At 35.6% G+C, this 13,329-nt stretch overlaps 1 protein-coding gene across 4 annotated transcripts in view; it reads left to right on the top strand.

The window, feature by feature from the left end:
* Positions 1-13,329, top strand: part of FOXP2 (forkhead box P2) — a 328,970-nt gene that overhangs the window by 268,604 nt on the left and 47,037 nt on the right. For all 4 annotated transcript variants that reach the window (XM_045847202.1, XM_045847189.1, XM_045847197.1 and 1 more), the window contains one exon: positions 208-371. In XM_045847202.1, coding sequence (XP_045703158.1) covers positions 208-371 — 164 coding nt within the window. The remainder of the gene's footprint in view (positions 1-207; positions 372-13,329) is intronic.

The following is a 13,329-nucleotide window of genomic DNA, read 5'->3' as shown; positions in this document are numbered from 1 at the left end:
ATATTTTTTACATCACACTTAATTTCCTTGGTATCTATCTCTACTACAGATTGCCAATTAGAAATCTTTGTCCTTCTCACACATTTCATTTAAATGCTTCTAAAATATCTACATTATGATTCAGACCAATTAAAAGGAGGTTTATGTTTTAAAAAATATTTTAAAAATCAGTTCAAAGGTTGCTTTATACCCTCTTTATTTTACTAGGCTGCCTTAGCAGAGAGCAGTTTACCTTTGCTCAGTAACCCTGGACTGATCAATAATACATCCAGTGGCCTATTACAGGCAGTCCACGAAGATCTCAATGGCTCCTTGGATCACATTGACAGCAATGGGAACAGCAGTCCAGGTTGCTCACCTCAGCCACATATGTAAGTGTAGTTAACAGACTTGATGAAATTTAGTATTCTTCTGATGTTTTGAATGATGTATAAGTAAAAAATACAAGTTTAAGTGGAGCTAAATTGCACCATGTTAATGACACGAAAATATGTATCAAAATCAAATTTAAGACATCTTTTAGAACCTCTCCAATGTCCTATAATTATTGTAATAACAGTTTCCACAAAGTCTTAATACTACTAACATTCTCTTGGATATAATGTCTGAGATTACTATATCTTATGGGTCATTATCACAGTTTAGTTTGTATGGTGCAGTAAGAGTATTTATATAAAGTGAGTAAGTTGGCATATGTTTTACTACTATTACAGGTCTCTAAGCCATTTATGAACTATAGTCAAGATATTGCCCATTTTTATAAACCATAAAATTCAAAGCTTAACTGTTACCCACAGTTTACATAGAAACTAGAAAAGTGTAACTTTTGCCTGTCTTATAAATTAGTTTAATTAGATATTCAACTTTAATTACTGGTGCATCTGTATTGTTAAGGTTTATATGTTATATTTTATGCAAGACTACGATTCCTATTAATATTTAGCAGCTAACTATATCATTAATTACTCTGAAATCTTTCCCCTACCATCTTTGCAATGGAGCTGAGAGAGTGAATATATTAAAAATTGATGTATTGTGAATTTTAGAAATGTGTATAACACTTTATAAAATGTCTGGCCTTATTCATAGGTCAAGCATATCAGTTTCTTGTTTACTAAAAAGTACTGACCCTGGGAGAACCTAGAATCCAGGGAAATAAATTGGAATGTGAATAATGAAATATATACACCATTCATCTGTTAGATTGAATTATAACATATGCCTATACATATTTCCTAATAATAAACATCATATATTTCCAGTTTCAAGTCATGGAGGTAAATATATTACTTTGTCTCATTTTTATATTTTCTTCCCCTATATTTGAATTAAATATCTAGTGAAAGACCTGAAAGAGAAATGTGGCCTTTATATGTGCCTACTTTCATAGAATATTATGTTTGTTGACTTTTTAAACATTTTATTCTACTTGACATAGTAATGTCCTTAAGATCATGCACCTATTTGCTTTATAGCACTTTTACTCTCTCACCTTAAAAAAAAAAAAACACTCTGTGAACAATAGAACAATAATGTGTTCCATCAGATTTCAAACTATGACTTTTCAAAATGGAAAAATTTGTCTTTCAGAAGTGTCTTTAAATGTATTAAATAATACAAAAGAAGTAATAAAACTTGAAGTAGAAAGAACATGAATATATGCTCTTGAGAGTAGCAATACTCTAAAACAAGGAAAGTGAGCAATCAGACAAAAGTTTTTATATTCCTGCTTTATCCTATCAGCCAGGCAGTGGGTAGCTGGAGGCCTTTTACTTTCAGCAGTTCTCCTGAGTATGCTAATGCTTGTTCCCTGTATAAAATGCTAAAACAATAAAACTTTAAAGGCAAATAAGAGTTAAGCCTATTTTCCCCTTAAAAAAAAAGAGCTACTTCAGAGAAATGAAAGGCATTCATAATAAAAGTATTTAAGCTGTTGATGCAACACCCTGTTGTTAATATGCAGTATATAGTTGTTATAGACCATATATAGAGGGTATGTAGAAAGACACTTTAATGTGTTCATATTAAAATAAAAAATACTGATTCAGTAAAATAGATTATTAACATTACATTTTTAGATACTGAAATAATATTAGGCTAAATTATAGCATTGTTAGGTTGGTAGTATTTTTTCATTTGGCAATTACTATTTTAAGTTCTTCATTTTATTAATTTAGCTATAGTATAATTGTAGAATATCTCAGAGAAAAAATATTATGTTTAAAACAATACATAAACTCTCAGGAGCTCGCTGACAAGCACATAAACACAGTGTGCAGGACTGTGAGGAGACGGGTAGGCAGCGGGCAGTGGGTGGCCAAGAGCATGCTGTGGACTCAGTGAGAATGAACAGTTTTTTACCTGTGTCAGTTCCTTATCCTGACTAGGAATTGCATGGGACAGCCAGTGATGGTGGTCACTGCAGCAGCATGTGCACCCCTCAAGTGAGTGACTATGTGATATTCAGAATGATATTTGCCAGACTCATTGGGAAGTGCAATGATGGAGCAGATTTATGTATAACCATCAGGGATAGAATATCTAGAGTATGTTGTATATTCCAATTATATGTTCCTTTAAAAAGTTTCCCATTGCTGATAAGAAAAATTACTTTTGCTAAGCTAAACTCTAAGAGATATTACATGGACCCCTATGCAAGGTATTTTGGGTATACTCAACAACTCAAATAACTCAGTCTGAGGTTTTGTGAAAGAACTAGAAATGTTCTCTGATAAGATGTTTCTTGGACTTTGGTCATGGTGGCAGCATAGGTAAACACAGCTCACCACTCGCACAACCACAGGAAAATTACAACTGAACTACAGAGCAACCATTACTCATAACCACCTGAAATCAAGCTGAAGGGAAATCCTGCAACTATGGAATTAAAGAAGAAACCACATCAAGACTGGTAGGAGGGGCAGACATACAGAATGGGTGGGTACCATATCCACATGTGGTGGATAAAGCTTGAGAGGGAAATCTCCAGAGTGAGGGGTCATAGCCCAACAAAAGTACCCACTTCCCAGGGTTCCAGTGCCAGTAAGATAATTCTCCATATCTTCTGGTTGTAAAACCAGTGGGAATTGAGGCTGAGGAAGACAAACACCTCTGGAGTCCCAGGCAGTTCCTCTTAAGGGCCAATGCATGGGCTTACTTGAAAAAACTACCTGGAAGCTACAGCATCAAGGCAGCAGCTTGAAAGGTATCAGAGGCAAATGGGGAGGAACTGAAGTGTCTAACATCAGGGCAAGAGCTTAGGGACAGCTTTCTCTAGACAGAAGTGCTGACAAAGGCCATTGTTCCTTTTCAGAGCCCTCCCCCTGTAGTGCTAGCAGGCAAGGGCAATGTTGTAGACTCCATCAACCTGGCTTCACACTGTTTGCCCTACCCTGGTGATTCTTTCAGGCTCTGTTCCACCCAACATTCGGGCCCACCCAAGCTGTTCCCAGTGACTTGTTCTTATGAATGGCTTGTCTTAGCTCATGCTTCAGGTTTTATTAAATTTTCTCAAACAAGCAGGATCCAGCCTCAGCGAGCCCCGTACCTCTCACTAAGTGGCCCCAGGCCTTATCTGGGCAGTACCTGGCCTTGGTTCACATTCTAGCCTTGCTTGGATACCTTCAAGTCTAACACAAGTGGCAGCCACCTGCAGATTCCTTTGCAGCTTATGTTGGGTGGTCCTGGATAGAACACAAGTGGAGTCTGACCTTGGCCTGCACCTCCTAGAAGGTCCCAGAGTCTGTGAACCCAGTATACAGCTACAGACCATGTCAGAGCACAACCACCCAATGACATCTACAACTGACACATTCAGGGGGTGGATCCAGTGTGCACGAGGGCCCTGCTGAAGTAAGTTCTGCTCTGTGGAATAGGCCCTGACACAGCTAATCCTCCACAGTGATCAGAGGGTAGTGGTCAGTGGTTATATCAGGTCCCTGCAGCTGATTGACCTGTATAAATCCCCTCATTAACCTTCCAACAGCAATCAGGGCTGAACTACAAGTGGAGGGTGTACACAGTCCACATGGTGGACACACTTCAAGTGCCCAGCTTGGGTGATAGGGGAGGATGTGTTAATGGACCCTACAGGACATCTAGTACATTAGGCCACTCTATCAAGCCACGGAACATAGCAGCTCTACCTAATACATAGAAATAAATACAGGGAGACTGCAAGAATGAGGAGACAAAGAAATAATTCCCAAATGAAAGAACATAACAAAACTTCTGAAAAAGAACTAAACAAACACAATAGAAACACTCTATCTGCTACATGCAGAGTTCAAAACACTGGTTATAAGGATACTAAGAACTTAGGGAAGAGTAGATAAACCCATAGAGAACTTCAACAACATTAAAAAAGGACATGGAAACTATAAAAAGGAACCAGTCAGAAACAAAGAATCCACTAACTGAAATGAAGAGCAATTTACAGGGATTCGTCTGTGGAGTGGATGAAGTCAAGAGTCAAATCAGTGATCTGGAATATAACCTAGCAAAAAAACACCAGGTCAAAACAAGGAGAAGAAAAAAGATTTTTTTAAAAAATGAGGATAATATAAGGAGCCTCTTGGACAACTTGAAGTCTACAAACATTTGCATTATGGAGGTTGCTGGAAGGAGGAGAGAGCAAGACACTGAAAACTTATTTGAAAAAAACAACAGAAAATTCCTTAACTAGGTGAAGAAAATAAACATACAAGTCCAGGCTGCATAGAAATTTCCAAAGAAGATGAGCCCAAAGAGGCCCACACGAAGACACACCATAATTAAAATGCTAAAGGTTAAATACAAAGGGAGACTTTTACAAGCACCAAGAGAAAAAGCATCTAGTTACCTACAAAAGTGCTCCATAAAACTGTCAGCTGATTTCTCAAAAAAACCTTTACAGGCTAGAAGGTATTGGTAAGAAATAGTCAGCGATGAAGAGCAAGTACCTACAACCAAGATTACTCTATCCAGAAAACCCATAATTTAGAATCAAAGGGTAGATACCTTCCCAGATGAGAAAAAGTTAAAAAGCTTCCCAGATGAGAAAAAGTTAAAGTTCATAACCACCAAAAAAGTAGTATATGAAATGTTAAAGGGTCTTTATTAAGAAGATAAAAAAATATAACAATAAAATGTCAAATACATAACTGTCAATAATTGAATCTAAAAAACAAAATAAACAAGCAGAACAGAAACTATCATAGATACAGAGAATATTTTGATGGTTGCCAGATGGGAAGGGGATTGCAGAGATGAGCAAAAATGGTGAAGGGATTAAGAAGTACAAATTGGTTGTTATAGAATAGTCATAGGGATGCAAAGTACAGCATAAATAATATAGTAGCCATAGAATATATATGCATGACCCATAGACTAGGACAACAGAATTGCCTTCAGGAGTGCAGAGTGGTCTGGGTAGAGGGGTAAAAGGGAAAAATAATTGGGATGATTGTAATAACATAAATAATAAAATATAATTAAAATTTAAAAATGAAACAATATATAAAAATTGAGTATTTAATGCTTGATTTATTGCCACTATGGCTCTATAATATTAAAATGTTCACAGTCAATACATTGTATGTTTATGCATACATGAGTTAGTGTAGCTTGTTGGAGTTTTTGAAAAAGATAAAACTTAGAGGAAGGCCAAATCTTGTCCTTTCCTAATTTATATACATTTACATTTACATAAACTTACATAATTTAAATACATTATAATCAAATTTTAAATTATCATGCAACATACTGAGTTGACATTCATTTTGAATCATTAACTTTTTTATATAAGATGTCAAATATTGTTGATAAAATGTCATTTCAGTATTTTGTATTTTCATCTCTATAGTTTTTATATACTTGTACTCAAAGAAGGTAAGCATCTTATGCACATTATGAGGCAAAGGAAAAATATGATCTAATTCTTTCAATCAAAATTTGGCAGTATATAACTGAATATACCTCAAATACTTCAAAAATTAAACATAAGTGGAATAATTTTATAGACCATTTTTAAATTATATTTATTAGAGTGACACGAGTTTGCAAAATCCTACAAGTTTCAAGCGTAGAACTCAATAAAACATCATCTGCTCACTGCATCATGTGCCCATGTCCCTAAGCAGTCTCTTTCCATCCCCATTTTCCTCCCCCTAACCTCCACCCCACTTTCCTTCTGGCAATCACAACGCTATTGTCTGTGTCTATGTGTTATGGATATGTTTTATAGCTAATTCTTTTACCTTCTTTCATCCAGTCCCCCACCTTTCCTCCATACCTGTCGGTCTGTTCCATGTATCCATGCCTCTGGTTTTATTTTCTTTGTCAGTTTATTTTGTTCATTAGATGCCACACATAGGTAAGATCATATGGTATTTGTCTTTCAGTGACTGGCTTAATAATACCAAGGTTCATATACGCTGTCTCAAAAGGTAAGATTTCCATTTTTGTCTGGCTGCATAGTATTCTACTGTGTGAATGTACCATAGCTTTGTATGTACTGAAGCTTCTCAGTTTGATGTAGTCAGATTTGTTTATTTTTCCTTTGCTTCCCTTTCCTTAGGATATATATTGGCAAAATATTACTACTGGAGATGTTTCAAATTTTGATGCCTGTGTTTTAGGATTTTTATGGTTTCACAAATCACAATGAAGTATTTTATCCATTTTTAGTTTATTACTGAATATGATGTAAGCAGGTAGTCTAGTTTCAATTTTTTTTGCATTTACCTTTCCATTTTCCTAATAATATTTATTGAAGAGATTGTCTTTACTCCATTCTATACTCTTGCCTCCTTTGCAAATATTAATTCACACCATAGGCATGAGTTTATTTCTGGGCTCTCTGTTTTGTCCCATTGATCTATATGCCTGTCTTTATACCAGTACCAGGTTGCAATGATCCCTCACCTATTGCGGGAGTTATGTTCAAGAGACCCCCGTGACAGGTGAAAATCCGAGAAGTAGCAGCATTATATTTATTTTATTATTTATATGTATTTTAAGGCTTTATAAACCCTTCCCACACTGCTATAAAACTTTCCAACTCTCTTATTAACCTTTCCCACACTCTTATAAACACTTCATGTGATCTTAAACACTTTCTTCACTCTTAAACCTATGTCATTTTAACAACATATAAAATTCTATATGGGTACTCACCAGTGAAGTATACTACAACTTGAATGATGAAGGTCATGAATTATGTAGCTGTGCAGTACTGATGGTGATGAAGGTGATGATGATGAGATGAATGTACTGCACAGCCAAGAAGAGCATTACAGCTCTTCTGAAGGCACCACTTCATCAGGCACTTCATCAGGTGGTGCAGTTCTTTGCCCTGGGCTGTTACTTCTATTTCCGCTAAAAGCGTAGGTATAGCTGATCTTCTTCTGAGTGATGAACATAGTTATGAGGAGATGCTGATGCTGCTTTTTATCCACAGAGGCAGCTTCTCCATGCAGAGATACGCTCTTGAGTCCAAAGCATCTCTGATATTTGTCAAACCAGCTCTTACTGGCACTGAATGGGGTTGGTCTGGTAGGAGAAGCATGCTATGGTCCTGCTTCTGCGTCCTCATCCTTGTCTTCATGCTCATCACTATCCTGAACATCAGTGCTTTCTACAGAACTATCATAAAGTTTCTTGGCCTTTGTCTGGATAGTGATGGTATCCAGTGAGATATTATTCTTCCTATAGTCATTTATCCACAGGGCCAATGCAGACTCCATCATCATAATGGCTTTATTGTGGAAAGTGACCACCCTCTTTGCAGTATTGTTAAAAGTCATTGTTGCTGTAGACCTAATATTCTTCTCATCTTTCTTTATGCAGTGAACAGTAGATTTGTTGAACCCATAATGGTGGCCTACAGCCATGTAGCTTTTGCCTTCCTTTAAAATGTGGAAAAGCTCCACTTTTTTTTTTTTTAAGGTAAGCATATTCCTCTGGCACTTGGGTTCACTGCCAGAAGCCTTAGAAGGTACAGAAGAATTGGGTGGCATAATAGGGCTTGAAATAAATTCAAACTTTTACAAAAATTTCACAAAAACACAACACCGCAGAGCAACACTACATGCAGCAATCAGACGTTGATGTGAAGTGGACAAGGAGAGATGCTGAACATATGGGCACAGTGCGGGAGAGCAAACAGACTGATGCTATGTTCACTGAGCCAATCAGCACCGAGGATATAGAACACAGTACTGTGATTGGTCACCTTCCATTTCATTAGCCAATAGTGTGCTGTGTACAATATCACATTGGCAAACTTGCGCAAGCAGTAGTAGAGTACTGCATTTCCATTGTGTACAGTATGGTATTCATCTGCTGATGAAGTACATACTGTATTTTATTTTGATTTAATGTTCTTTTAATATGTTTGAATTAACATTTTAATATTTTTATATTGTTTTAAATCTTTAGGCAAAAGTAATTAAAATCATAAATATTATATAAATACCTATATACCACAAAGTCCTGCAATATAGCGAAAACTCCTCAACACAAAATTACATATATATATTTTTTAAAAACCCACAACACAGTGAAGCTGTAATAAGTGAACCTCGATACAGCGAGGGACAACTGTACTTTGTTTAAAATAGCCATGTAGTATGTAGTTTGATATCAGGTACTGTGATACCTCCAACTTTGTTTTTCTTTCTCAAGATAGCTAAGGCTATTTGGGGTCTTTTTTGGATCCATATACTTTTTTGTAATATTTGTTTTAGATCTGTGAAACATGCCATTAGGATTTTCATAGGAATTGTATTGAATTTATAGATTGCTTTGAGTAGTATGGCATTTTAATGATGTTAATTATTTCAATCCATAAACACAGCGTATGATTCCACTTACTTGTATCTTAAATGATTTTTTTCTTCAATGGCTTATACTTTTCCAACTACAGGTCTCTTTCACTTCCTTGGTTAAATTTATTCTTAGGTATCTTATTTTTTTGTTGCAATACTAAATGGGATTTTTTGTTTCTTATTCTGATATTTTACTTTTGTTGTATAGAAATGCCACTGAATTTTGAATATTAATTTTATATCTTGCTACTTTGCTGGTTTTATTTACTAGCTCTAATGGCTTTTTGGTGATGCCTTTAGGATTTTCTGTGTAAAATATGGTGTGTCTGTGAATAATGAAAGTTTTACTTCCTCCTTTTCAGTTTGGATGCCTTTTATATTTTCTTTTTGTTTGATTGCTATAGGTGGGACTTCCAGTACAATGTTACCTAAGAGTGGAGATTTTAAGGGAAATACTGTTAGTTTTTGCCCATTGAATATTATGATGGCTATTGGTTTGTCATATATGGCCTTTATTATGTTGAGGTATGTTCTCTCTATTCCCACTTTGCTGAGAGTTTTTATGATTAATTGGTGCTAAATTTTATCTAATGCTTTTACTGTATCTTGGTATTATCTTGTGCTTTCGTTTGTTCATTTTATACATGTGGTATATCACGTTTATTGATTTGTGAGTATCGTACCAACCTTACATCCTTGGAATAAATCCCATTTGATCATAATGTTTGATCTGTTTAAAAATTGCTGGATCTAAGCTTCTAATATTTTTTTAAGATTTTATTTATTTTTAGAGAGGGAAGGGAGGGAGATAGAGAAAGAGAGAGAGAAACATCTATGTGTGATTGCTGGAGTCATGGCCTGCAACCCAGGCATGTACCCTGACTGGGAATTGAACCTGCGACACTTTGGTTTACAGCTCGCGCTCAATCCACTGAGCTATGCCAGCCAGGGCTAGCTTCCAATATTCTGTTGAGGATTGTAGCGTCTATTTTTGTCAGAGATATTGGCCTATGATTTTCTTTCTTTGTAGTGTCTTTGTAGTGACTGGTTTTGGAATTAGGATAATGCTGGCCTCATTAAAGAGCTTGGAACTCTTCCCTATGCTTGAATTTTTCAGAGTAATTTAAGGATAGGTGTTATTTCTTCTTTGAATATCTGATCAAATTTGCCTGTAAGCCATCCAGTTATTTGAATGCTGCTTCAATTTCATTATTTATAATTGGTCTATTCATATTTTTTATTCTTAATGATTCAATTTTGAAAGAATGTATGTTTCTAGGAATTTATTCATTTCATCCAGATTGTCCAATTTTTGGCATATAGTTTTTTATAGTATTTTCTTGAAATCTTTCATATGTCTATGGTTTCAGTTGTTACTTCTCTTTTATTCATTTTCTTTATTATTATTTTTATTGTTCAAATACAGTTGTCTCTATTTTCCTCCCTCCATTCTGCCCTGCCCCACTCATCCCCATCTTCCACCCTTGATCCTACCCTTTTTGGCTTTGTCCATGCTCCTTTATACATGTCCCTTGATGGACCTTCCCCTATTCTCCCTCATTATGCTTCTCTCCCCTCCCCTCTGGTTACTGTGACTTTGTTCTTTATTTCAATGTCTCTGGTTATATTTTGCTTGCTTGTTTGTTTTGTTGATTAGGTGCTGCTTATAGGTGAGATCATATGGTATTTGTCTTTCACTGCCTGGCTTATTTCACTTAGCATAATGCTCTCCAGATCCAGCCATGCTGTTCATAAAGGGTAGGAGCTCCTTCTTTATCTCTGCTGTATAGTATTCTATTGGGTAAATGTACCATAGTTTTTTTATCCATTCATTTACTGATGGGCACTTAGGTTGCCTCCAACACTTGGCTATTGTAAATTGTGGTGTTATGAGCATTGGGGTGCCAGATTCTTTTGAATTAGAGTTTAAGGGTTCTCAGAGTATAATCCCAAGAAGTGGAATGACCAGGTCAAAGGGCAGTTACATGTTTAGTTTTTTTTTTGAGGAAATTCCAATGCTGTTTTCCACAGTGATTGTGCTAGTTTGCATTCCCACCAACAGTACTAGGGTTTATTTCTGATTTTATTTACTTGGGCCCTATCTCTTCTCTTCTTGACAAGTCTGGCTAAAATTTTGTTTTTCTTTCCAAAGAACCAACTTGCTCATTGATCTTTTGTATTGTGTTTTTAGTCCTATGTACTTTATTTTCAGTCCAATCTTCTTATTCTCTTCATTCTACTTACTCTGGACTTTGTTGTACTTTTTGTAGCTCTTTTAAATGTAGGGTTTGTTTGTTTTTGATTTTCTTGATTTTTGTGTTGGGTTTGTAATGCTATGAACTTTTCTTTCATGATTGCTTTCACTGCTTGTCATAGATTTTGGCTTTTTGTGTGTTTATCTTTATTTGTTTCCATTTAATATTTGATTTGTTTCCTTATATCATTGTTAACCCATTCATTATTTAGTAACATGTCCTTTAGTAAGATTTGTCCTGTGTCCTAACACATGGCTTATTTTTGAAAATGCACCATGTGCACTTGAGAAAAATATGTATTCTGCTTCTTTAGGATAAATGTTCTGTAAATATCAATTAAATTCATCCATTTTAAGATATCATTTAAGATCACAATTGCCTTGTTAATTTTTAGTCTGGAAGATCTATCTATTGTTGTCTGTGGGGTGATAAAATCCTGTACTATAAGTATATTGCTGACAATCTCTCCCTTAAGTCAACCAAGATATTTTTTAGGTGATCCTATATTGTGTACATATATTTACAAGGGTTATATCCTCTTGTTGAGTTGAACTTTTGGTATTCTGTAGTAAGCTTTATTGTCTCTTGTTATGGCCTTTGCTTTGAAGTCTATTTTGTCAGATACAATTACTACTACTCCAGTTTTTTTTTTTTTTTTAAATTTCCATTTGCATGGAATATTTTTCTCCACCTCTTCAATTTCAATCTGTGTGTTTCTCTTGTTCTGAGGTGGGTCTCTTGTAGACTATATATATATATATATATATATATGGGTCACATTTTCTTATCTATTCAGCTAACCTATGCTTTTTGATTGGAGTACTTTATCTGTTCACATTAAAACCATAATTGTTAGGCACTTATTTATTTCCACTTTATTCTCTATACCTCTCGCTCCCCTCTTCTTCCTCTTCTGCTTTTCCTTCTCTGCTTTCTCCTCCTCCTCCTTCTCTTCTTCTTCTTTTCTTCTTCCTCTTCTTCTTCTTTTCTCTTCTTTATCAGTCCCTTTAACATTTCTTGCAGTACTTGTTTGGTGTTAATGAACTCCTTGAGCCTATTTTTTGTCTCCAAACCTCTTTATTTTGACTTTAATTTTAAATGAGAATCTTGCTTGATACAATAGTGTTGCTTCCAGGTCTTTGCTTTACATTACTTTGAATACATCATACCAGTCCCTCTGCTTGAAGTGTTTCTGTTGACAGATAAGCTGAAAGCCTTATGGGAACTCTCCTGTACATAACTGTCTTTCCCTTGCTGCCTTTAATATTCTCTCTTTCTCTTTAAACCTTTGCATTTTAATTATGATGCTACCCTGAGTGGATCTTGATTGAGATTCTCTGTGATTCCTGAACTTGTGTGACTTTCTTTTCACAAGGTTAGGGATGTTTTCAGCCATTATTTCTTTAAAAAGTTTCTCAATGTCTTTCTCACTCTCTAGTTCTTCTGGTGCCTCTCTGATGTGGATGTTGTTATACTTGATATTGTCCCAGATGTCTCTTAGAGTTTCCTCATTTCTTTTAATTCCCTTCTTTTTAATGCTCTACTTGGAGCTTATTGTTACCTTGTCCTCTTATCTGCTGATTTGATCCTGTGCTTCACCTAACCTACTGTTCATTAACTTTATTTCAGATAATGTTCTCTTTACTTCTGACTGATTCTTTTTTATGGTTTTTATACCAATTTTATTGCCTACTCTCCCTTTGTTTAAGTTCTCACTGAGATCATTCATTTTTCTCCTACAGTTCTTGAGCATCATTATAACCATTGTTTGAAACTCTCCATCTGGTATTTTGACCACTTCCATTTCATTTCATTCTTTTTCTGGGGTTTTATCTTGTTCTTTCATTTGGGGCATATATTTTTTGTTTCTTCCTTTTGTCTTTGTGTATTAGATGAATCTGCTATGAGTTCCAAGCTTGTTATGACAGCTTTATGATGAAGGTGTCTTGTTGGGACCAGTAGCACAGTCTTCTAGATCACCAGAGATTTGTGTTCCAGGAATCTTTCTTGAGGGTTTTGTGCACTCTCCTGTTGTAATTGAACCTTGAATGTTTTTTACTCATTCATGAGTAAAATTAACCCTTCATGTTGGCTGACTATAAGAATAAACCTCAATCACTGTGTGTGAGATGCTATGCAGAAACTATTTCTCAAGGTCGAGTTTCCAACAGGGTTTGGTGCCTGCTGGAATCCCCTTTGGTGTATGCTACTTGTGTGGTTAGTTGGGTCAAGCTTCAGTGTGGTCTGCAGTCCACCACTGGTTTTAT

The sequence above is a fragment of the Phyllostomus hastatus genome, unplaced genomic scaffold (genome assembly GCF_019186645.2).
Source record: "Phyllostomus hastatus isolate PE091 unplaced genomic scaffold, TTU_PhHast_1.1 phas_contig_118, whole genome shotgun sequence".
NCBI classification, from domain to species: domain Eukaryota; kingdom Metazoa; phylum Chordata; class Mammalia; order Chiroptera; family Phyllostomidae; genus Phyllostomus; species Phyllostomus hastatus.
Note: the sequence above shows the minus strand (reverse complement) of the source record. Positions and strands in the feature narration are given on the sequence as shown.